The sequence below is a fragment of the Alligator mississippiensis genome, chromosome 10, assembly GCF_030867095.1.
Source record: "Alligator mississippiensis isolate rAllMis1 chromosome 10, rAllMis1, whole genome shotgun sequence".
NCBI lineage: Eukaryota > Metazoa > Chordata > Crocodylia > Alligatoridae > Alligator > Alligator mississippiensis.
The window spans coordinates 61,096,731-61,123,529 of record NC_081833.1 but is presented as its reverse complement, the minus strand read 5'-3'; the positions used below and the strand labels follow the sequence as shown (position 1 = coordinate 61,123,529).

At 42.4% G+C, this 26,799-nt stretch overlaps 1 protein-coding gene across 2 annotated transcripts in view; it reads left to right on the top strand.

Moving 5' to 3' along the window:
• Positions 1 to 6,810: 6,810 nt before the first annotated feature.
• The window catches only part of PEPD (peptidase D), a 219,259-nt gene continuing 199,270 nt past the window's right edge, over positions 6,811 to 26,799 (top strand). For both annotated transcript variants that reach the window (XM_019492941.2, XM_006274303.4), the window contains exons 1-3: positions 6,811 to 6,911; positions 16,235 to 16,418; positions 21,796 to 21,923. In XM_019492941.2, coding sequence (XP_019348486.1) covers positions 6,868 to 6,911; positions 16,235 to 16,418; positions 21,796 to 21,923 — 356 coding nt within the window. In that variant the 5' untranslated portion in view covers positions 6,811 to 6,867. The remainder of the gene's footprint in view (positions 6,912 to 16,234; positions 16,419 to 21,795; positions 21,924 to 26,799) is intronic.

The window sequence follows — 26,799 nt, the reverse complement described above, 5'->3', positions numbered from 1 at the left end:
GCTTTTTCCCATAAGGCAGTGACATGTATTTCCTAAGATGGATATTTTGTCTTCATATAAACTGAAGAATTTTTTTAAAAAGAAAATTCTTTCATTTTTCTTTGTAAAGTCTGAAGATTGAAGAATTAAGTTTGAAGCATGTTAAAAGGATTCTGCACAAAATGAACTCTTGAGGATATTTCCAGATGATTAGACTCTTCTAAAATACCAAGATATGTATAGGCAAGAGGCACAGTTTTTCTTCATCAGCAAAGTAAAGAGCTTGATAAACCAGTGGCTTAAAATTTTAATGCAAGTGCTGGGAATGGAAAATAGTTTCCATATAAACAGTAAATAATTAAAGAGCATTTTCTCACGAAAAGTGGGAAATCTGACTTTAAATTAGTATGAAGATATGAATCATGATCTGCAAAAACCTGAAGGCATTAATCTTTTGAGAAAATATTTACATAAGCATATTATAAGCTTGTTTTGGGATTTGTTATGCATTAGTTGGAGTGTATACTAAGCAGCTAGTAATATAAGAAAAATTAAGATATGTAAACATGTATATAACTATGCAGTATGTTGATGGGTTCAGGTGAGTTTGCATTTGCATGGGGAAGTGGCACAGGAAATTTGTTTTGCGCAGTGTAGGCCTGACCATGTATTTACAAGTGCAGGTTACATACACTCATATATAGCACTGAAGGTGCAAGAACCTTTCCCCACATTTCCACTGAACAAAGAATAAGAGAGCAAATAGCATTTCCATCAGCCATCTGCATATTCAGTGTTCTTCCTCCAAAAGGGAGAGCACTGACTTTACATTTTGAAATGGAAAGTGCTAAATAAATGTTGTGTAACATGAAGCAACTTTGCTTTAAAATAATTTACAAATAACTGAAGCCTGCGGTAATAAATAATCCACTTACTGAAACCATTTTTGGGAAAGATCCTGTAAAATGTCATTATAAAAATTAATGCAATGCATTATTTTCAGTTTATTTTGATTTAGAATAAGTAAAAAGTACTTATACCACTCACCAATTATAACATTAAAAACAAAAACACAATACTCTCAGCTCAACACTCCTACCCAGAAGCAAACCATAATGAAATAATACCTACATTTAATACAGTGTTGTTTTTTTTAAGAAATGTAGGGGCATAAAACTCTTAGAAACATAAAAGCACTGCTTGGATTGGAAGTCACAATACTGTACACCATGCAAAGTGGCACAGCCAGATGTAAACTACACTCTCCCCTCAATGGCTTACAGAAGAAACCAATATAACTATGTGAACAAACACATTGAAAATCATTGGAAAGGCTCCTTTCACCACAGCAAAACAACCTATTGCAATACAGAGGACATTGATTTCATGAAAGCTACCCAAAGGTACTAGGGAAATATTACAAAGATCATCTTAATACTCCTTAAAAAAATAAAAGTATTCTGACCAGCTTTGACAGTAGGGTTATGAAATGCTCTATATGAGATAATGTAGTAGAGGGGCAGGTACTCAGATGGTTTAAATTGTTATAACTGCATTGACTTAAATAGACCTGTGACAATTTATACTAGCTGATATATTTCAAAGAGTCCCAACAAGAACAAAAATAAGCATTCAGAAGAAACAATCAATAAAATGAGAAACTACCTCAGAGTCTCAAATCCTTGATAGGCACATTTTGATTATACTAGAATTTCTGAATTTGAAGCAAAAGTCAACAGTGAGAGTAATGAGATAAAGTTAAGTAATGCTTTACCTTTCTTGTCCTTTATAATAATTTAGTTCATAGAGGCTTTGGGAAAATCACATTTTTATTTCACGATCCAAAAGATCAATACAGCACTATAAATTTAAAGCTGGAGGGAAAATTTACTCAAAATTGTTTCATGATGAAAATGCCAAAGGCAGATGCTTTTGTTCCATCAGTTTCTTTGAAGGGGCCTTCTAATCTTCATTCCAAGTTAAAGACTTTACTTGCGGCCACTGTATTAGTCAAAGGTGGAACATTTATATCCCTGTCAGTGATCAAATGTCACAGCTATGTAGATTGTGTATCTGGAAAAAAATCCCATCCTCGTGTAAGAATTTGGATAGCTGTTCTTTAACTAACACGTAACTCCATAAAATGAATCAATGAATCGGTTTCAGATAACACATTTACAAGCTTTAGCCTTTGTTAGGGACTTTAAAAATGTTTTTTTTTTTAAACTTGGACACCTGGATCCCTCTGCCAAAGATGATGTATGACTACAAAAAGATTTCTGGAAGCCCCTCAAAAACAACAGATTTGTTAAGAGTTTGATAAGGGTTTCTGCACTGATACATCAGCATTTTCTTTTATCTCCAGTTTTTTTTTTATTTTATGCTTATGAGGTAATATTTACAGAAACTTTAGAAATTTAGGAAATGAACTGAAACGTTTAATGAACCTACATATAATTTGGTGTCGCCACACAAAAATGTTACCACCAATGAATCTACTGAACATACCTTACCATACAGTAAAACCTGGAAAATAAAATCTACTTCATTCTCAAGGGTTGCATAGTTTTCAAATTGTGAAAGAGAATGAATTACTTTTCTTTTGCTTTTGAATACACTAACAAGAGCTATACATTCACATACTGAGGATGCTCAGATTGTAAGGTAAACACTGTGGTGCTGCTTAGATGGTAATATAAATCCTTTGGTATAAAAACATACATTGTAAGGGCATATAGAAACAAAATACCAATTTATTAGTGCAGGGTCTTATTTGAGTGCAGCATGACCAACTGTTGGGAAAACCTTCCTGTTAATATTCCCACAGGCCCTTTCAATACATATATTGAGAAGAAGACAGAGAGAGCATTTCCTCTAAGATTCATTACTGTTGCCTTACTAGATTGCAGAACAATAGGAGAAATAGTTTCCTAAGATGAAGGATCTGCCAAATAGTTTTTACGTAAGGATATTTGAAGTAGGAGAGTCAAGTGTTTTTGTGTCTTTTATCTTTTTCCTGTTATCATTTGTTCTGGAGCTTAGTCTTTGTCTACTTTTACCCACATAGTTTCTATGAGGGCATTTGGGATCACATTCTGTGATAGCCATGTAAGGATCCATAGATTCTAATGGGTTTCTTTGTGAGATATATTCATTGTTGTGGCAGTGGAGATATGTTGCCAGGCTTTTCATCTAGTGTTAAAGCAGGGTTGTGACCATGTGGTGTTTGTTGGTCAGAAGGAAGTTTGAGTTGGGTGAGTTTTTGAGGTTGTTTGAAAGCCAGGAGCAAGGGGAATGGGGGTTGAGAGTATTTATCTCAAACTTTGATCCTCTTTGAGTATAGGCTGTAACTGGTTGATGATCCTTTTTGTAGGTTACAGTATAGAGAGGTAGTTAGCCGTATTAGGCTGAATTCAGGCAGAAGGCTGGACAGGATAGCACCTCAGAGACTCCCTGGTTCGGAGACGTATACACTTTCAGAGGTGACAGGTTCCAGTGTGGGATGGTATGCATCAACCAAGGGTGTACAGTTAGTGGGGGGTTTCTTTTCACATTGTACTAGATTCTTGTGGGGAATTTAATAAGTGGCTCATTCAAAGATCCTGTCTATTTCTCTGCTGGAGTGTTCTTGCTAGGTAAAGGTCTAAATCTCCCCCAGCTATGCAGTTGATCCAATAAAATATATAATCCAAAAAATCCAACTCTAGCATTTTTCCTGGACTATCACAGCTACAACATTACTCCAACATAGGCAGTTCTGAGGTTGGTGAAGTGTTGCTTCAGAAACATGACTGGCATTGCAACTGATGGGAAGTTTAGATATGCAAAAAATGCTGAAGCAGGCCTTTAACACGAGAGAAAGTTCTTTAAAAGAGGAGATAGAAGTGTTGATGTGACAATAACTGTCAGCTAAATCTAGTTTTAGAGGTAAATAATCTAAAGTGGTTTCTTAGATATCAGGTCTGCCTCTGAATTATCTCATTGCAGATTCAAATGCAATGCAAAGAAAGAATTAAAATAATCCATCTGTGCAATAAAACTGTTCTTGCTCCCTGTCTGGCTGCTAGCATCATTCATGTGGTTGACATTTCAGATTGCTGCCAGTTCAGTCACCCCACAAATGAGTCTCATTTGCACACAATGTAGTGATTTTATTCCCACAGCTTCCAAGCTTAGGATGGAAGGAAGCTTAAAATAAGTATCAAATAATCAAGCAAAATCACAGGACAAGTAATGGGTCTGAAATTAGCAAATCGTATACATAACTAAAGACTGAAGGAATAGACCTTCAATTTCCGTAGAAATTAGGACCAGAAAGGGTCTCATGAAGTCATCTAGGGCAGCCCCTGTTCCAGACAGGACAATCTCTGTTTGAAGATATTGATGGGTTCTTTTAGATGGTTGATGATGCAGAGGAGGCTCTTGAACTAAGAATGACAAGACATTATGGATGGGCAAAGAGATGCAAAAGACGGAGGGGAAGAAATGATTCATGCTAGTCCTGAGAGCTGTAACCCTCTCTTCACTCTCAGAAGTAAAGTGAGCTTCCCATCTCATCCCAATAATAAGCCTCCAGCTTAATCCAAAGACACTGGCACTGCATGGAGGAGAAAGAGCCAAACATTTGCTACTGACTGAATTTAAGACATTCCAGTCTCTTTGCATGCTGAAGGAATTCCCTTGAAATGTGATGTCTTATCCGTTATAATGTAGAATACCATGCCTTATCCAGACTATACCTAGCATGAATTTGAAAGAAATATATTAGGTCTGTCAGCTGGCTGACCCGCAAAATACACTTTGGACTCTCAATTCATTAAAAGATTTCCTGCTAAAGGTCTGTGACCCTTGCATATAAAACCATAACGGGCTGTAATGTGACCACCTGATGTTTCTAGTTTTCCTGATTTACACACTCCTGACCAGACTTTCTAAAATCAATCTTTCCCCGTGATTGCCTTGCAGCGCTCATACAGCTTTTCAGTGCCAGAATTTAGCAAGTAACTGTGCAGTCTTCTCACAGCATCTAGTGGACAACTTGCCTAGCAGTATTGCCAGCACAAGATTTTAATTATGCATATTTGCTATCAAACATGGACTATTTTTTGTAACAAATGCACTGATGTATATCTTTATGTCAATTATTTGGAAAGTGTTGTCTGTAAAAATGTGCCATGTTATTTGCTTTCTGAGTTATAAAATATGAACAATCTCTAGTAAATGACTAGATGCAGAGATGTGATGCTTTTGAATCCCTTGATGTAACATTATTTATATATGTTGCTTTATATTGGTCATTAGGCCAGTCACAATTTCCAATCAGTTACTCTAATGTTAATGGAAAGCTAAAGCTTCCAATTTACTTAATATTTTACAAATTTCATGTTAGAAACACAAGAAATTTGATCGAAATAGTGAGGTTGCTGCTTGAGTTTGCTACAATTATACCAATTTTTTAAGTCGAGCGTTGAGTTAAGTCACTGTAGCCTTAACATGAATAGAAGGAAATTTAACATCCCTCTGCCCTACCCACTGACATAGTGAGGGCGTACTTAGTAATTTTGCAAATATTTTTGCAAGTGTCTTCAAGCAGGTAGAGAGCCTGGCAAACAAATGATTGTGCACTTGTACTAAGTCATTGTTGATTACATTTTGGCTACGTGGGAATTTCATTAGAACAGTGATGATAGAAGTCTTGTTTTAAAAACACAATAGTCTCTTACTTAAATTATTGACCTTTATATTTTTTTTTGTATACAGCATATGACTCATGAGCGAGCTGTTCTGTTGCTATCCGATGGGGGGCACTCATATACATCAACAACTGTCATCTCAAAACAATATATGTTACTATTTTATAGAGGCACAGAGAAGCTAAACAAGTTTTTCAGGTCACACAGCAGCTCTTCTCGTCACACTTTAGTAGTTCATGCCTCTGAGTCTTTTCTTTTGCTGCTATATCACAGACAGTTACCTTGTATGTGAACCCTAGTACAAGAATCATTAATTTCTAGGTGGTTTATAATGTGTTTGAAATGAAAAATCAACAGAAGCTCTGAAGTGGTCGACCTTACTATCTAGGGGGTTGAAAGGAGCAGTGTGGAGCTGTCTCCTAAAGACGGGCATAAGCTTTGACATGCGATGTGGCATCAAGGACTTTGAAGACTGCGCTAAATTAATTCTTAATTTAATAGCACTGAGTAAAGGAATCCCTTAACGTTACAGAGATTAGGATGCTGGGATGCATTCTGATGGCCTTGATGAATGGCTGTTGATTTAGGTGAGCTGTTACAAGAAAGCAGCACCTGTAGAAAGAGTTCAGTATGTTTTACTCCTTCCCTGGTGCATTTCTCGGTGTGGAGATCAATGGTAGGTGCATGTTGGTGTGATGGGATGGATGGTAGGTGCGTTTCTTTATGACAGGCTCAGTGGCAGGTACATGTCTGTGCAAAAGGCTCTGTGGCAGGTGCGTTTCTATGTGAAAGGCTCTGTGGCAGGTGCATTTCTGTGCGAAGGGCTCTATGGCAGACGCAGCCCCTTGAGGCGCAACAACCACGTGCTCCCGAACGTGAGCCCCGCCTGCAGGGGCTTGAAGCAGCCCGAGCTGCTCCGAGGGGCGGGGCTTCGCTTGCCCGAGACCGAGCCCAAGCCCCGCCCCCTCGGCCTTCGGACGCTCCCTTAGGCCGCCGAGCCCCTGAGGCCCACCCCTTATGCTAATGACCTAACGCCCCGCCCCTCGCCCGGCTGAGCGCCCCGTACCGGCGTCCCCCGGCCGCGAGGGGGCGGGGCCTCGCCCTCACTACCCAATGCCGCGCGGCGTGAGCCCGCCCCGGCCCCGCCCCCGCCCTCGCCCTCGCCCCGCGGCTCAGCTGACTGCCCGGTAGTCACATGACAGGCGAAGCCCGGCGCGGCAACATGGCGGCGGCGCAGGGGTAAGCGGGGTCCCAGGCCCTGCGCTGAGGGGAGTCTCCGGGGCCCGGCCCGGCTCGGGCTGGGCGCTGGGGCGGGGGTAGCTCGGGGCTGCGGTCGCGAAGCAACCGGCGCTTGGCACGTTTCTGTAGCGAGGTGAAAACCCTGCTTCCCCCGTCCTCCAGGAGGGGCTCCGCATGTGCCTGGCCGGGGACACGGGGTTGCTGGCCTGTCCCTGGTCTGCTCACGTCTCGGGCCAGAGCATCACTGGGCAGCGTCCGAGGGCCTGTGGGCGCAGCGCGGTGCTGGGCGCAGTGTCCCCTGCGGTGCGCTCGCTCTGAGCCTTCGCCTTTCACGCCTGCTCCAGTTCTGTCTTTTCTGTGTCCCCCAGCAATCAAGTGACCCCCTCAGCAAGGGGATGGGGGCTTCTCGCTTGACACGGTGGGTTTGGCACACATGCTGGAGCAGGGCACTAAAAGGCCTGGGTCATGCGTGTGTGTGCGTGTGTGTGTGTAAACCACAGGCATTTCCCCCCTTCCCCCCACTTTAGCCTCCTAGCTTCTGTAGTTAGTTCCCTTTTACTTGTAATGAAAACCTCTCATCTGTTCCCCTTCAAGTGAATGGTGTTAGAAAACTGGGGGGTTGCCTTCCTCTGTAGCGTGGGGCATGGCCCTGTACCTGGTGTCTCTCAGGTGTATATCAACAGCATTTAACAGAAACAGGACGTTGGCAGCTGTGATTCTCCCACTTTACCTGCGGCAGGTTAGGGTGTTAAGCCTGTGTCGTGTCAGGGTCGATGGTAGACTTACGTAGGGTCTAGATTATGGTTTTCATGGGGCGGCATGGGTAGGGATGATCCTGCCTCAGGCAGAGGGTTGGATTAGATGGTCTCCTTTTCAGCCCCACTTCTCTATGAGGAAGTCAGCGGCAGACTCTGTGCTGCAACTTGGACGGCCTATAGGCAGGAAGATTAGCAAGTCATTGATTTAAGGCGGCTGATGTTTTAGATTATTATCATTAGCAATGAGGAAAACATTCTTGGCTGTTGTTTTACTGTGTGTATTTGCAGCATAGATACACAGTAGCTGCTTTTGCTGTTTCCCTTGGAGAGTTGGTTTTCCCTCTCTCTCACATGGCCATAATACTTGATGTGGAAGTAAATGTTCTTAACAGATATTAACTAGGACTTGTAGTTTATCTCTTTAAAATGTATTGTTAGTGAAGAAAGGTTAATCTGTTCAGAAGTGCTGGCAGTTTACTGGGAAGATAAATGAAAGCAGAGTAGAGAGACACCTTTATAGACTAAAACAGAGATGCTTAAGTTTTTATGAGTCCAGGTTTGCTTCATCAGATGTCTTATGAAGCTTCAATCCCGGCTACTCCATACCAGTGGAATGTTATGCGCGTTTTACAGATAGACAAACTGAAGCACAGGAAGGTTAAAAGACTTGCTGGGAAACAGTGGAAGACCCAGAAATACAATAGGATTCTTGAGTCCTGCTGGGTTTTTTTTATAGGTTTTTTGATATGATCAGATAGATCCAACAGGAACACAATGTAACATTTCTGAAAGTATTCAAACTTCAGATAAGCTTTGAATGTCAGAATGTCTATGATAAAAGAAAGAGGCACTTTTAAAAAAGATTATATCTTCATGTCCTTAGCTGCATTCACTTTCAGTATGGTATTGAGTATAAGGAGCCCTTGTTCTAGTCGCATTTTAAAGTCATGTGTCTTTAGCGATGTGGACTAGGTGAACGTTTACATGTCTCTTGCAATGCATGTGAAACAAATACTTGCAGATTTGGGTTTAGAAATAACAGTAATATTTTAATTTTATGCAAGTATTATATTGCAATAAATATGATCAATGGGATTACTCGCATTTATTTCTTAGATTATAAAATCAACAGAATTACTTGGATGTAAATATTTGTAGGATTAATGGCCAAATTTATCCATGTAACTTTCCAGCTCAGTAGCATATATCAAAAATATCCAATCTTGTCCGGAAATCAACAGTAATTGTAGCATAGCTGGTTTTAGGTCATCACAAAAACAGCTCTTTTGGTTTCTGAGCTGTTTGTGTAAATACGCAAAGATCAAGTGAGTTTCATCTGCTTATGAGGTACCACTTAAGTGATAAGACAGTCAACAGACTGCCATGTCTGGTGTTTCAGGGATGTCAAACTCATCCAACCCATGAGGTGTGCAGGGCTGAGGCTGAAATGGGCTGGGGCCAGTACAATGCGTGTGTGCAAAGCACATGCCAGTGGCACATGGGACCAGTCCACGGTATATATTGCATGGAGCACTTATGCTGGATCAGCCCAGCTTTCTGGCTTCAGTGCACAGGGCCAGTCTGTGGGCCTGATCCAGATAGCCCCTGGATCTAGTGTACAGGACCGGTCCAGTGCAGGCACCGTGTGCAGCATGTGTCCTAGACCAGCCCCACGTGCAGTGTGCTCGCTGGCTCCAGTCCCAGGTGTGTTTTGCTTGTGGTTCACAGGGGCTTGTCAGAGATCCATAGGCAGCACTGTGGGATGACGGGGCTCCACAGGCCAGATTCTCCGTGGCCCCTATCTTTGATACCCCTGCTGTGTCTGAAATTCCTGTTTAGTGTTGCATTCCTAAACACTGCCGACATCACTTTTCAGTGTCACTGCTGTTAATAGAAAATCGGCCCTAAGGGCTAGCTGACTGCTTTCTTGAGGGTTCTTATGTAGCCTGGGTGGGGTGGGGGGAAGTGATGCATTTGAAGGTGGAAAGAAGACGATAGATGGGCATACATGGAGCCTGATTCCACTAATTTGGGCAACACTTTATGGATTCTGCTCCTATTGTGGTCAACGCCTGTCTAGGCTTCTGCAGGGTTGCCTGTTGTTGTGGTACCTAAATGCCCAGAAAAGAACAAACAGAAGGAAGAGGAGAATAAACAAAAAGACCACACCAGGCAACTTGTTCTATAAAAAAAATACAGCCCCTTTCCCACAAAACCAAACTTTTTGCTCTCTATAATTTTCAGCGTGGACATTTGGTATCTTGCCTAGCAAGGTTATGTGAGTTCACGTTGTGCACTCTTTAAAGTGTTCAGGGAAGAATTTGAGCAGCTGAATAGAACTTTGAAAGAACCCCCCCCCCCCCCCCCCCCTTCCTCATCCCCATAAAATGGGCCCAGAGTAATTGCATTTTTTGTATTTTAATGTATTGGCAGACATGTTAGGTTGCTAATAAAGGATGTTTTATTAATAGATTAGACTGAAGTTACCAAGTTTTGTTGTAGCCTGAAGTAGTTATTTCAGTTGGAGTTTGTCCTTGGTAGTCAAAGGTCTGAATGTGATTAAAAAGTTAATCATAATCTCCATTAAGTTTTGAAATGCAATCCTAACAGCGTCCTATCAAGTCCAGGTTGTGGGGATATGTGCTGATGAGGGAGATGATCAAACATTTTTTTTAAACAGCAGATGCAGCATAAAGTCCTCAAGTAAAGATTAATTTTTTTCTTTTATGGGGGAAGTGTGGGCCAAGCTGTGCCAAACACCTGCATTTTTTCTTGTGCTCTGCTATAGTGGCTGCTTTACCACGCCAGCCTATAATGTCATAAAATCATAGAAAATGAGGGTTGGAAAGGACCTCAGAAGGTCATCTAGTTCATCCCCCTGCTACATCATCCCAAGCAAAGCTTTTTCTAGCCAGTCTTAAAAGCCTCCAAGGATGAAGATTCCACCACCTCTCTGGGTAACCTGTTCCAGTGTTTTACTACCAACCTAGTGAGAACATTCTTCCTAATATCTAACCTAAACTTCCCTTGCTGCAGCCTGAGACCATTGTTCCTTGTTTTGTCATCTGCCACCACTGAGAACAGTCCAGCGCCAAACCCCACTTCAGGTACTTGAAGACTGCTATTAAATCCCCTCTCAGTCTTCTCTTCTCCAAAGTAAATAAGCCCAGCTCCCCCAGCCTCTCCTCATCAATCATGTGCCCCAGCCCCTGAATCATTTTTGTTGCCCTCTGCTAGACTCTCTCCAATTTGTCCACTCCCTTTCTGTAGTGGGGGGCCCAAAACTGAACACATTACTCCAGATGTGGCCTCACCGGTGCTGAATAGAGGGGAATAATCACTTCCTTGAACCTACTGGTAACATGCCTACTGATGCAGCCCAGTATGCTGTTGGCCTTCTTTGCAACAAGGGCACACTACTGGCTCATATTCAGTTTATTGTTCTCTGTAACCCCCAGGTCCTCTTCTGCAGAGCTGCTGCTTAGCCAGTCAGCCCCCAGCCTGTACCAGTGCATGGGGTTGTTCCGTCCTAAGTGCAGGACTTTGCACTTGTCCTTGTTAAACCTCACGAGATTTCTTTTGGCCCAGTCTTCCAATTTATCTCAGTCATTCTGAATCCTAGCCCTGCCTTCTGGTGTCATCTGCAAACTTGCTGAGGGTGCACTCTGTGCCATCTTCCATGTCATTGATGCAGACATTGAACAAAACCAGCCCCAGGACTGATGCCTGGGGCACTCGAGCCATTGATTACTACCCTCTGAGCCTGATGCTTCAGCCAGGTTTTTATCCACCTTACTGTCCAGCCCATACTTCTTTGGCTTGCCTGCCAGAATGCTGTGGGACACCATGTGAAAAGCCTTGCTAAAATCAAGGTATACCGCATCCACTGGTCTCCCAGTGTCCACAGAGCAGTCATCTCATCAAAGGCGGCAATCAGGTTGGTCAAGCATGATGTGCCTTCTTTTTCCCTTTGTCCGTATGAATGTGGCTGTATATTCTGGTATAGGAGCATCTGAATAGGTCTCTCTATATGCATGCCCTCTTTTTCCTATTGTGCTGACATCAGGGCAAATGAAATTTATTAGAATCGATGATAGATTATTTTCTTGGTCTGAGTAATCTTGCCTGGACTATGTAAGCTTGTTATATAGCCCAGCATGCATTACTGCAGTATAATACAAAGCAGGCTTTAACCTGAAAAACTAGCCCTTTACTTCTATTTAAAGTTAAAATCTTGTAAATCTTAAAAATGCATCTCGCCAGGATTGTGCAGACTTGCTTTGCCCATTCCTATGGCTGGGATTATTCTACAATGAAAGCTTAGTCTTTTCTACACTTGGGTTAATGTGTCTCACAGCTAGTGAACTGTAAGTCCCTAAACTTATCAATAATCAGGTTTGAGCTTTGTGCATCATGTGCTGAACTCCTAGATAATACTATCCTAAAGTCAGATTAGAGAAGATTTGTATTCTATCTTTCACCTTCTGAAATTATTTACACTGTTATATCAAAGTGTTATAAGCAAGTAAAATAAAAGTATTTTATTAGCTCTCTTATGCTGTGCCTGCAGTAAGAAATCATTTGGCTTAGGTTCCTGATGATAATGTCTTTCCTGAGTTTGTTCTACACAGTTATAAATCAAAGGTTACCTTTCAGACTTGTAATTTTCCATGAAAGCCAGACAATAATTAATACATGAAGGCACATTGCTTTAGTACTCTAAGGTTAACTTGGTTCAATTTTTCTCATCCTAGCAACAGTTCACCATAGGAACAACGTAACTGTATGCACTAGTATCATCTCTCTTAAAAGCATTGTATCTGATAGAAAATGACCTTCCAGCTGCTAAGAAGAATGTCTTCAATAAGCTGACAGGAAAGAGGTTGAACTATATTGAACAAGCTGAACTTAAATCATTGGTTTTTATTGTTAATACTACAGATGAGTGCTGTTGTGAAGCTCAAGATCACTTTTTCTTTATTGTAAATATAAAGTAGATGAATACTACCTCAGATTCTTTTCCTTTTAACTGATGAAATCACTCCTATAGTACACTAAAAGCAACTGCAACCATAATGTCTGGAGCTAAAACTCTAAAATATGTAATTATGGATTCACCACAACTAGATTGAGTCATCACATACACTTATAGGATTTCAAATGCTTGAATTACCTTTGCCTCTTTTGAACAAAAGCAGATCCTCTAGGTAAAATAGTGAGTAGTCAAATAAAAATAATTCATTTAGGCAGTGACATAGTGCAAAGATGTAGTTAAAATCTTATCTAAACCATGATAGATCAACTTTATGCGCAGCCTTGGGGTATAGCCAGGCAGCAGCCCCCACTGCCAGACTGCTGCAGTGGGTAGAGGGTGCAGGGAACTCTGTTAGGGCTGCTTTAGAAGTCCAGCTGGCAGAAGGGGCTAGTATCCCCACATACCAATTGGCCTGGCCCCAGAAGCTCCTGAGAGCAAGTAGGCCCTGCTTGCCACGGCAGGTTTTTATACTGCTTAGATGCTGCCTCCAGGCTCTGGCTCCCCCTGGCTGCAGCTGTGAGAGGAGCTGGGCTGGGTTATTCTGTCCCAAGTGGCACAACTTGCCCCTCACCAAAGTACATGTCTGGGCACGTGCGCCAAGGCAAAAATCCCCAGTTCAAATTTGTGCCGTTCTCATTTTCTTTCTGCGCTTTCTGACTTCTGAAAAATCTTTCTCCTTATTAACATATTGACTTCTCCTTATTTCTGGCAGGTTCTCTGCTTATTCTGCACATTTTGTTTCCTCCTGGTAGGTCTGCGGTCCTTCCCTATCATTTCTTTTCCTTTTGCTTGCGGTGCAGATAGTATCTGTACTTTTGACCTAAACAATTCCACGCCTCTTCAGCAGTTGAGTCCATGAATTCCAGACTTCAGCCGTCCTCTCTTATTTCTTTAGGTTTTTCAAAGTTTGTCCTTCTGAAGTCCAAAGCCCTAGTTTTAGATCCGTTCTTGACTCTCCAGGAATTCAGACTGAATTAAATTCAACTCATGATTGCTTGATCTAAGCTCTTTTTCTTTGGTAGGTGTCCTATAAGATCTCCTTTAGTTGCTAAAACCAAAAAAAATCATCAACAGTATTGCAGTCCACTTTCTTTCCACTCCTTGGCATTTCTTTCTCACAAGCTATGCTCATTTAACTGATTTCTCTCCTGGTATAGGGATTTTATGGAATTTTTCCAACCTTTTTCTTGATTTCATACTTTAAACCACTTATCTGTCATTCTAGCCTTGATCTTGGGAAGCTACTTCTCCCCCTTAAGGGGAGCCTGTTCCTTGTGAAAAGCCATGAATGCTTGTTTGTGGTCAGACCTCCTCAAACCTTTCCAAAAGCACTACTTCTGACAAAGCAGGCTATTGCCTGCTTCTGAACAAATTAGTTTATAAGGTGCCATCCTGCCCTGCCTTCTGCCTGACTTCAGACTAACAGGAGTAACTACCTCTCTTGCTAGTCCCTTAGCCATCTATTGATCTTCCTTATTTTCCTTCTGCCTCCGTTCTTCTTCCTTTGAGACAGGAAGAATCCCGTAGAATAGCATTTGAACTCCAATTTCTGTAAGTGCCTTTTGCAGTCTAATAGCTGTCTTTTGATCTTTCCTAGGGAGTACCTGGCCTTATCCTTGTTTTTCATGTTGGAACAAATCAGTGGATTCTTGCCATGTGCTCCCACCAAGGTTTTCTTGAATTTCAGGGTTATGCTGTTGGCAACAGTGTACACTTCTGGTTTCAGGGAGTTTCCCTACCCCCTTCTCCCTCTCTTGTAACAGCTCTTTCAGCTATATAAACCTGTTTTGTGTTAATCTAACTCTTTGGTCTTTTTTCCTTTCACTCTTCCTTCCATTTCTGTTTACAAATCTGGTCTTTGTTCTCTTTTAATTCCTCCTCTGTCCTTTGGGTCTGGTCACAATTCTGTTTCCTTCTTTGGGCCAGCTTCTTTTCTCTTTTTTCCGTGCCATCCCATCAGTACCTGTTCCCCCACCCCCAGCATGCTAAGTTAACTCCTTGTTTCTTTTTTTCTTCCCTTCCACTAGTTGGTTGCTTTCTTTACCTTGCTTCCGTGGTCACAGGCCTACATGTTTTTTCCCCTCCTTGTCTGAAGGTCTGCTCATCTCATAATCTTTTCTTTGGCTAACGTGTGTGACTGTATTTCTAGCCCTTGGATATTTCACTCTGAACTCCATCATGTGATACTTCATGCATTTAGTAGGTCACTGGTACTTTGGGTTTGAGTCCTGTAGGCCACAAACTTTGGGGACACCAAGCTTCTGGCACTAAACATGGGGACACTAAGCTTCATTTGTGTCCCCTTCTGTCCCCCCCCATTAATTTTCTCTGTGCAAACAGTATGCATGTATCAAAAACATTGTCATTTATGTGTACTTCTGCTATATTTTTCCATTCTGTCACTGGTTGACCTGCTGTAGCTTGCTTTTGATGCTACATAGTATTCGTTAATGTAATTTTGTCAGTATGATCATAACCTTTCTGTTTTTTTTAGCAACTCATTTTTTCCCATCTCCCATTTTTGCTCTGTTATGGCATATCTTTCAGGGCTGAGCGAAACTTTGGTCCCTGATTTGATTTGGCAGAGATTCGGCCCAGTTTGGTGGCTGAATCTCCAAATCCGAATCGAATCAAAGGACCCTGTCATCTCTCTGAATCAGTTCAGAGTGATTCAGAAAGATTTGAAGATTCGGACACAGACACAGCTTTAAATGTGTTTTTTCTATATACCTCAAGGTACCAGGCGGCTTGTGAAGGCTGCGATGCTGGGGTGGATGGAGTGCCCCACAGGACTGTGGGAGGGTAGGGGGGCTCCCCAGCGTGCTCAGCAGCAGACCTGGAAGTGGATCAGAAGCACTTCCAGTCCACTTCTGGGTTTGCTGCCGAGCATGTGGAGGGTCCCCCGCGCTCCTGTGGGATGCTCTGTCTGCCCCAGCAGTGCAGCATTCACAAGCTGTGCCTGGTACCTCAAGGTATGTAGACAATACTGTTAAAGCTGTGTCTATCACCGAATCGCTGATTCTCTGAATTGGCATCGAATCTTCAGATTCGCATTCGCTAAATAGAATCAAGGACAGTGATCTGAATCAACTAATTGAATCACTGTCCTCAATTTGGGGCAGATTTGGGGCGCATACCCCTAATATCTTTGCAGCCTGACATAGTCATTTTGTGCATCTCTTTTTTTTTAATTCTAGTTTGTTCAATAGTTTATTTAACTAACTTATGTGACATTTTATGGACTAAAACTGAAGTCATTTGTACCCGCTGTTACATTTACTGTTCATATGACTACAGTTTTTTTTTATTATTTCAGTCTTCTTTTCCTAACTGCCACGTGTAGTAGTGAGTAGAGAGAGAGAGATCCACTCATGACTTCTATAGCCAAATGAATGTATTACAGACTAATCTTAAACATGATTTAACTTTTCCTCTCTGTGTTTATTTAAAATATCCCAGTGTCCCTCACTGATATTTCTAGTGTGTTATCTTGTGACAGTAACTGATTTTTTTTAAAACACCTTTTCTAGACCCTGTTTTTGGCTGGGAAAAGAAACTTTGCAAGTGCCAGTAGCACTCTTTGCCCAGAACAGAAAGCGACTGTGTGATCGACTGAGGCAGAATAAGGATGTCCAGAAGAATTCCATTGTCCTGTTGCAGGGTGGAGAGGACGCCCAGAGATACTGTACTGATACTGGCATTGTCTTCCGCCAGGTGAGATTTAGGTTTTATATACAGAAACAAAACCTTGACCCATGCTTTATCTCAGCTGTTCATTTTGCCTCTTCATTTAACTTTTCCTCCCCTTATTTCAGAAGTACATTTCCCTTAGATTGTTTTACTCCACCCTTCTTTAAAGAGTTTTGCTCCCATGTTGTTTCTGGTAGAAGGTTATTGACTAAATTCTGAATTAACATGTTTTTGATGTTGGTTCTCTGCGACTTGAGGCTGTTCTCTTCATGTTGAGCATAGAGAGCCTATTTCTTTTGATAGCTTATGTACTCTCTCTTTTCATGTTACCCAGCTTGGCCACAGACCTGGTTGAGATCTCTAGGGATGACCACATTAGGGATACTCAGTAATAATACTGAACTTAGTCTGAGGACAAACAGCACAATTTCTAACTTAGACCTTTTGTCCGTCCTGGGTCATAGAAACTTTAGTCTTCTGACTGTGACCCTAGCATTTTATTATGGGTGTAAATTCTAATGAAGCCTTCTTACTGCTGCTGACATTTAAAGATAATCTAACTAATAGAGGTGTGCAAAATGGGCCGTATTTCATTTGGATTTGGCCCAAATTGGGGGACAGTGATTCGATTCGTTGATTCAGATCATTGTCCCAATTCGATTCGGCCGAATCTGAAGGTTTGATGCTGATTTGGAGAATCCGTGATTCAGCCATAGACACAGCTTTAAATGTTTTTTTTCTACATACCGTGAGTTACCAGGCACGGCTTGTGAACGCTGAGATGGTGGGGTGGATGGAGCGTCCCACAGGAGTGTGGGGGTCCCCGCATGCTTGGTGGGAGACCCCCGCCCCTGCGCCTCCGGCTTGGCGATTTGGCTGACGGGGGACCCTGGGTGCCCCCCCAGACCCAGGAGCCACCAGTTGCCAAGCTGGGCAGCGGGGGAAAGGTCCTCTGCACGCTCTGTGGCAGACCCGGAAGTGGACCGAAAGTCCACTTTCAGGTCCGCCACTGAGTGCGCTGTGGACAGCCCCATGTTCCTATGGGATGCTCCATCTGTTTCAGCATCGCAGCATTCATGAGCCACCTGGTACCATGAGGTACGTAGAAAAAACATTTAAAGCTGTGTTTATATCCGAATCATCGAATCTTTGTGATTCGATTCAGAGAGATTAAAGGATTGATTGATTTGATTTGGATTTGGAGATTCAGCCGCTGAATTGGGCCGAATGTCTGCTGCCGAATCTCCACCAAATCGAATCAGTGACCAAAGTTTCGCATGGCCCTAGTAACTACCTACCAGTATATACTCATTTATGTAATTCTAAAGTTAGAATTTACTACAAATGGTTGTGTCTACACAAGACATTTAATGTGGAGTTGCCTAATTAGCTCGTGGTAAAGTTTCAACATCTATGTGTGTGGCCCTGTTAGGATGCAGGAAACCAATTAACTTTGCTATAGGTTAGTACTCGTAAATACAAGTACTGCACTGTGGCAGCATTCTTTAGTGCACAGCAAACGCATGTGTAGATGCTGACAGGGCTGGCTGGGGGAATGAGGGTGCTTCATTGCAGGGAGCTGCTTGCTGGCCAGCCCCCCATTGGAGCACCCTTGTACCACAGCCAGCCCCTCGGTAGGATGTTGACTGGGGATGGAGCAACCTTGGGCTGAGATACTGACTCCCTGGGCTCTCTGCCAGCAACCCAGCTCAACATGGTGTGGTTCTGGGCGCATGTGTAAATGTGGCACCCAGGAGCAATAAACTCTGGTGCAATATGTGCCGGATTTTGTGTCGCACAAATTTCATGTGTAGGTGCGCTCAGTATCTTTCAAAATTGACTTCCAGAAGCATCTTTATAGTTCTTTGCCTCAGGCCGCAACCATATCACTAGTTAATTTTCTGCTGATCACATCGTGGCTAGTCCTCAGAAGGAGTTCAACATAATTGAATGATTTCAGTTAGAATTTAAGCTTAGTAGGTTATCTTGCTACAGGCTACTATCTTCTGCTTTGTCAGTTATCAAATGAGGTCTAGAGTGCTGCTTCAGTTTATTCTGTGAACCAAACTGAACTTTCACATGTTACAGAGAAAGGAAGAAAAATGGCCCTTATCCTTCCATTGTGACAGCAGGTTTGTTAGCTGGCTGTCCCCTTGTTTTTTAGGGGATGATGCATAGTTCTTATAAGGTTTTACTATCCTTTCCTTTCTCTTCCTCACCATTTTTGCCATTTCTCTTTGCCTCCTCTCCAAGTTCTGTTCATTTCTTTTCCAATGCAAAATAACTTGACTCAAGGGTCTTGGTCACCTGTGCTACATTTTTTTTTATTGCTGCCTCCTCCTTTCCAAGGAAACTTGCTCTGCTCCTCTCTCTCTTTTGTCTAAAACTCTGCTTCACCTTAAGGCTATGCCCAGAAGGCATAATAAGCCTGTTGTTTTTGCTTTAGTTTGTCTTTTTCCCCACCTCATCTGACTATTTCATTTTGTTGTCCTTATGTTTGTATCACTGAGAAAATAATCACCGTCTGAAGTATTGTGTAATCTGAAAAAGGAAAACAGGTTCCATAGCAAAAGTAATTTAATTTAAGTTACAGTATTTGTTGAAATATAAAATGGGGTCCCTGTCCCCCAATCAGCATGGGGAATAACAACCCTGGTTTTATTACCATACCAAAGAACATTTTATTACATACCAGAAAATCCCATTAAATACATTATGTATCATTAAACTGCTGCTAGAAGCAGCATGTGCTCAGTCATGGAAACCAACTATGAACTTGACTAAATAGAACCCACACTGAGCATGCCTGTAGAACACATGGCTCGTGTTGGACAACCATACTGATGGGAACCTAACACAAGGGGCAGGCTTTGTGGCCTCAGCAGGGCCTAGCAGGCCTGCAGTTTTCACCCGTCTCTGCCCCAAGACAGATACAGTCCCACAGGAACCCATGACACAAGTTTTGCCTGTCAGCAGCTACAGTTGCAGGGCCCCAGAACCCAGAAGCCCCTGCACCTATCTCCTTGACAGCTAGCAGGCTTCAGCAGGGGCTGGCAGGTCTGCAGCTTTCACCCTGCTGTGGCTTAACACACACTGTCACCCATGTCACGAGTTTTGCTTGTACGCAGCTTGAGGCACAGTTTCCCCTAAACCCCTGCACCTATCTCCTTGAAACGTGGCAGGCTTTGTTGCCTCAGCAGGGGCTAGCATGCCTGCAGTTTTGACCCCACCGTGGCTTAACACATACATGTGACATGGATTTTACTTTCAAGACTTTGGGGTGTGGTTTCCCCAAACCCCCTGCACTTATCTCCTTAAAACTTGTCAGGCTTCATGCCCTTAGAAGGGGCTACCATTCCTGCAAGATTCATCCAAATCGGGCCAGAAATAACAACGTTTTATAGGCTGTTTCGATCTTCCCCATTATAGCCCGTGGGCAAAACTTTGAAACAGTGAACCTGTTTCGATGGTTACAGGGGTGGGCAAATGAGAATAGGATGGGATTCAATACTGACAAGTGCAGGATGCTGCACTTGGGCAGTAAGAACCAGCAGCATACCTATAGGCTGGGGAACTCTCTTCTTGAAAGCACAGTGGCAGAAAGAGATCTTGGAGTCATTATCAATTCCAAAATGAACATGGGCCGCCAATGCGAGGACACGGTGAGTAGGGCTAACTGCACCTTGCCATGCATCCACAGATGCATCACAAGCAGGGCCAAGGAGGTGATCCTCCCCCTCTATGCGACATTGGTCAGGCCGCAGTTGGATTACTGCGTCCAGTTCTGGGTGCTGTACTTCAGGAGGGATGTGGACAGCATTCCGAGGGTCCAAAGGAGGGCCACTTGTATGATCTGGGGACAGCAGGGTAGACCCTACAAGGAGAGGCTATGGGACCTTAACCTGTTCAGCCTTCACAAGAGAAGGCTGAGAGGGGACCTGGTGGCTGTCTATAAACTTACTAAGGGGGACCAGCGGGGAATGGGAGAGACCTTGTTCCCCCGAGCGCCTCCCGGAGTAACAAGGAATAATGGCTGTAAGTTGTTAGAGAGTAGGTTCAGACTAGACATCAGGAGGCACTACTTCACGGTCAGGGCAGCTAGGATCTGTAACCAACTTCCAAGGGAAGTAGTACTGGCTCCTACCTTGGGGGTCTTTAAGAGGAGGCTTGATGATTACCTAACTGGGGTCATTTGAGCCCAGTTTTCTCTCCTGCCCAGGGCAGGGGGTCGGACTAGAAGATCTGCAAGGTCCCTTCCGACCCTGTATCTATGAATCTATGTTTCGAATCGAAACAAAATTGAAATGGAACGCAGTCCCATCGAAATATCAAAACACTGGTTGAAACAGAACGCTGCCATTTCGCACAGCCTTACTGAACAGGACCTTTCTTTCCCGTTTTGCAATGATTACTGTTTCTTCACTAGCCTTAATTGTCTGACAAACTTTACTATAGATGAGAGGCTCTGTTGCCCCCTCTCTCAGCCTGTTGCATGTGATTATTGTGACTCTGCCCTCCAAGGGGTGGACCTGGACCAGGCAGCCCCATGCCTCACCTGCATATAAATTTTTGGAGGGGCTAATTAGCATGTGAATCCTTTGGGGATATCTGGAGTATACACACATACTGAGGAATACTGGGCTGTGGGGTCACCCTGGCTTGAAATGCTATTGACTGGCAGAGCCCAGTGAACTATTCTGAGCCATTTGGCTCTGGACTGGTATCATGCACAGTTGGCACTATGTGTAAGCAGGTATAAAAGTGTGCATATGGAGTACCTGTGCTGAAACTTGTAGCAGTTTACAACAAGTTAACATGAACAATTCTTGGTGATCTAAGGCTATAGGTACTCATAGCAATTTGCATATATGCACAATACAAATTACTGTATGTATGTTTATTCAAAGTCAATTGTTTTTGATCCCTTGTTTAAAATTAAGAAGTTTTCCTGTTTAAAGTGTGGGGGGGAATGGGGCACGGGGTAGGCAATTCCCGCAGTTTTGTGTCTGCCCCTGAGTCTGAGTTGTGGGCAGAATTATACCCACAGCTGCCTTCTGTCCCACCTGTGCTTGCCGTCTGCAGCTTCTGCCCTCTGCACAGGGCAAGGCCCCCGCACCAGCCACTATTTTCCCTGCTGTAGCAGTTGGAGGGGGGAGGATTTTAAGACAACCCTCTGATAATTAGATTCTATATTTGAAAAATTGGAACAGATTTATACATTTTCCATATATAGAATCTAAATTATTGGGGTGGTCATCTTATATTAGGGTTATCTTTTATATTCAAGTAAATACAATATCATTAATCAATTATTGGCACTGTGCTGCATTCCATTAGTGTCTTGAGGGCTGGAGAAGTGAGGAATTTATTCTGTAATGATTTTTTTTTGTACTTTATTTAGGAATCGTATTTTCATTGGACTTTTGGAGTGACTGAAGCAGACTGCTATGGAGCAGTTGATGTTGATACTGGAAGATCGATTCTATTTGTCCCCAAACTCCCTGAAAGCTACGCAGTTTGGATGGGAAAGTAAGGCATTGCTCCCCCTTCCCTCAATATAGACCATTTATATCACAATTTTGATGCATCTGTTAACTGTATGCATAATGTAATCAGTTGATACCTCAGGTTTTGAGGTGATTTTAACAATAGCAAGAAGTGCTGGATTAACCACAGTGAAGATGTGAAATCTTCTGTTTAGTCACAGAACTAGGAATGTATGCAGCATGCATTTTTAGGCTGCCCTGATTTAACTCAGCCCTGACTTGGAGGGACCTATCCTAATAGTGAAGAGGTAGCCCAGTATCTACCTTAACCTGTTTTTTAGATTCCAAGCAGAGATTACCAGCAAAGAAATCGTTTGCAATGACATGCTGTCTGAAGCATGATTTTTGAGAAGAATGGAGATAAGTTGAAAGAAGCTTATTTCATGTGTACCCAGTACATATAAGTAATCAGAATATTTAATCGCTTAGGATGTTATATTGTTCGAGATGAAAAAAAATTAAATGGATGTATAATCTCTGATGATGCTGGCTGAGTCATTAATTTATCATGTGATCTTTGGTAAATTACTTGATCTGCTTGCATTTATAAAACTCGGTATAGAAGAATTCCAAGTGAAAACTGCATTGTGAAGTTTCCTGTATAACATATGTATGTAAGTACCTGCTGTCATGAAGAGCTGAGCAGTTTCTCTGTGGATTGCCTTGAGGCTTGTGAGCAGCTCACAGGATCAGACCGTAAATTATAATTATGATGTGTGTCTGACATTCCTGTCATTTAAAGGCTGCCTCACCCATGCCTCCTTTTTTGAATGTAGAGATTCAGGACTAAGTGGGGATGTGGTAACTTTTCTGTTCTTTACTACTTTTAAGCATGGTGGCAGAATATACCTTAACCTCCCCTACGTTTTAAAAAAAAATATAGCTCTGTCAACCTGTGTAAATGACTGAATTATCTTTTATGACTTACGTGTGACTCGGTTTCCCCACTCAATTATGTACTGCTGCCTGCCTGAAGGCATAGAATTAAATCAAAAGAGGCTGTAAAGAGTTTGCTGAAGAAACCAGGCAAGAAACCTGAAATTGTGGTTTATATAAGGGGTATGTATCCCCCTCACATACAACAGCTAGGTTTATAGCACTGAAGAGAAAATCCTCATCTGCAAACCTGGTAGGAGGCTGTTTGGTCAATACTGAGAAAAAGGAATGGAAAGCTACTCATTTGTCTAAGCATTGGACTGAGGGACAGAGCAGGTATTGGAGTGAAAGAGGAAAGGTTGCCCAAGGTGTCAGTGGAAAAGCTGATATGCCAGAAGGGATGCAGTCAAAGGCAGAGAGGCCCATGCTCTGAAACCAGTGCAGGCACTTTCTCCCAACTCACTAATAGGAAATAAGCAGCTTTTCCCTGAGTTATGGATAGAGAGTATGGGTAATTAGGTCTGGGTTAGGCAAGAACATGTACATTGTAAGATGCTTCTCAGCATACTTTGTAAGGCCCTAAAAAGGGAGAAGTGCGCAGGCAGCCCAGGAGCTATCACAAGATCAATGCTAGGCATTTTACTAAAATGACTGATGCAATTCAGAAGTACTACATGTACATCTGTACATGTGCCTTGCATGTATGCGCGCACACACATTTCTAGTGCTAATTCCCACTTGTAGGATATGTAGTGCTTCTAAGTTGCATCTTTCATTTTTGTTAAATGCTTAGCATTGTTCTTGTCATAGTTGGTACTAATATAGTTAATATTAACACGCAGTACTAATTCCCACTAGAGTCTACAGCAGTTTGTTAGAGGAGATTGGCAAGTGGATCTTCCATTCTTCCACCCTTGCTATCCTAGTAACATGGGAGCTGTTACACTTGAGATCCTTGGACCGATACTCTTCAATGTCTTCATCAGCGACTTGGACGAGGGAGTGAAATGTACTCTGTCCAAGTTTGCAGATGACACAAAGCTATGGGGAGAAGTGGACACGCCGGAGGGCAGGGAACAGCTGCAAGCAGACCTGGACAGGTTGGACAAGTGGGCAGAAAACAATAGAATGCAGTTCAACAAGGAGAAATGCAAAGTGCTTCACCTTGGGAGGAAAAATGTCCAGCACACCTACAGCCTAGGGAATGACCTGCTGGGTGGCACAGAAGTGGAAAGGGATCTTGGAGTCCTAGTGGACTCCAAGATGAACGTGAGTCGTCAGTGTGACGAAGCCATCAGAAAAGCCAATGGCACTTTATCATGCATCAGCAGATGCATGATGAAGAGATCCAAGGAGGTGATACTTCCCCTCTATCGGGCGCTGGTCAGACCGCAGTTGAAGTACTGCGTGCAATTCTGGGCGCCGCACTTCAAGAGGGATGCGGATAACCTGGAGAGAGTCCAGAGAAGGGCCACTCGCATGGTTAAGGTCTTGCAGACCAAGCCCTACGAGGAGAGACTAGAGAAACTGGACCTTTTCAGCCTCCGCAAGAGAAGGTTGAGAGGCAACTTTGTGGCTGCCTATAAGTTCATCACGGGGGCACAGAAGGGAATTGGTGAGGTTTTATTCACCAAGGCGCCCTCGGGGGTTACAAGAAATAATGGCCACAAGCTAGCAGAGAGCAGATTTAGATTGGACATTAGGAAGAACTTCTTCACAGTTCGAGTGGCCAAGGTCTGGAATGGGCTCCCAAGGGAGGTGGTGCTCTCCCCTCCCCTGGGGGTCTTCAAGAGGAGGTTAGATGAGCATCTAGCTGGGGTCATCTAGACCCAGCACTCTTTCCTGCCTATGCAGGGGGTCGGACTCGATGATCTATTGAGGTCCCTTCCGACCCTAACATCTATGAATCTATGAAAGTCCAGATGCTTCAGAAAGCATGTGGGGGAAATTGTGTCTGTTCCCATCCTGATTTCTCATAGGTAAGGCTTATCTTAAATCTGAAGCATGAAGATTAATATTTCCCTTGTTTTTCCAGTATTGGTAACTGTGAAAACTGGGTTGTCTTGATCGCCATATTAATGTCTGATTCTGTTGTGAATCTTGCTGAGCTAGGAGTTTGGGAGTCCTTTTTCAAGAGTCTTAAATATTCTGGACTAAGGGCTACCAGTCCTTCCATTAGTTCATTTAATGCATAGGTCAGTAAAGCATAAAATTGCAAAGCTTTTTATTTTAGAGCATAACAATGCAGTGCTCTCTGGGTAAACCTTTGCAGACTTCTTTAAATGTTACTTAGGTGTTACAAACCCCCAGGCTTACCATGAGTGTGCTTGGAAGTGTGGGGATGCTGAAAATGCTAATGCTGACATTTGCTTACAAGTCTGTCTCCTTGGATCTCATCCTAAATGGTGCTCAATGAGCACTCAAATTCATCTAGGCTCTTCCCCCCTGCTCCCTGTGAGGGATTTCTGCATGTTAAAGAATCTAGAGCACTTTCAGCTAACTTCCTTCTTGAGTCCTGTTTTGAATTGTAATTGCACCCATAATGTGCTCAGTTGCAAATATTTGGTCATCCATAAAACAGTCCTGTAGATCTCCATGGTGCTTGATTGGAAGGGGGTGGAGTGGAGGGTAACACCCATTTTTCTGTTTTTAATACTTTGGGGTTCTTGCTTTGAGCCCACTATATCTTTTCAGTTTGAACATTAAGATGTTATATTTGCAATATCTTTGCCAAGTAGGAAATATCCCTGTTTTGTACATGGGCTGTAAAGATGCAGAGCGAGACCCTGAGCCTTCAGTAACATAGGAAAATGCTTCTTATTATTTGCATGAATAGGCCTGTGGGAGTCAGTTGGGTTACTCATTCTTAAAGAGAGGGGTGGGGGAAGGAAGTTTGCAGGTCAAAGTCAGAAAAGAAAGGTTTCTGCAGATCAAGTACTTGAATCCAGGTATTCTGCATCTCAGACCAGTTGCAGAACCAAGAAGCCTTTAGGAGACTAAGCTTTTCATTCTTTCTTGTGTAAAGGCATAAGCACCTGTCTTTCCAAGTTCAGTCATAGTAATTAATGTTTCTAGTAAAAAGTGCTCAAAACTTACAGCACTTGGTGTAGTGGCGCATTTATATTCATTTATTTTTTTTCAGAATCTTAATAATATTTAGACTAAGTCTGAGAAGTTGTAATTTTTTTGGCCTCTAATGTTTACAATCTAGAATTGATTCTGATTTAATATTTTGAGCTCTGAGGGTATAGCATTTTTAATTGGAGCTATTACTTTTATTTTAATGCTAATTTTGAGAAAAAGAATATAGTTGCAGCCAATTCCATATGCTAAACTGTGTCAGACCATATGGCAGGGCATGGCTGCTGTCTTCTGAGAGAGTTTTATGTGTATTATTGTCTTAGAGCTACCTTGGAACTGAAATTGTTTATGATCATTTTAGAGTCGGAATACTATTATCTGAAATGTTAACATTAAAAAGATGCGCATGTTCAGCAAGGTGTTAGATTCTCCTTTAACTATCATATGTATGACATAAACCTTGTTCCCTAGCATTGGTTATTTGCTTGTTTGAAGGCAAAGGTTTTCCATCTTTTCCTTGATTTTTTTTTTTAAAATTTAATTTTGTATTCTTTTAATTCAGATTAGCTGTTTCCTTTCCGTGCTGATCATGAGTGTCTATGAAAAGAAAAGGTATTAATCTGTATCCATCTCTCATGTTGTGCTGCTGCAGAAAGTAGTATTCATTGCAACACGCAGAGTGCAGCTGCCTCAGTCTAATGTTGTGAATTCTCATTATCAGTTGTTTGCTGAATTATAGATTTCTTAAATAAGATATTTTTATAAAAGTTTATTGTAATTATCCTCCCTGGCAGAGTACAATTGAGTATTTATTTTTATCAACGCATCTTTTTGTTCTCTAGATTCTTCTCCCTACCCCGTCTGGATCCTGTTTGATTCTTGTTTTCGTTTCTGGCAGCCAC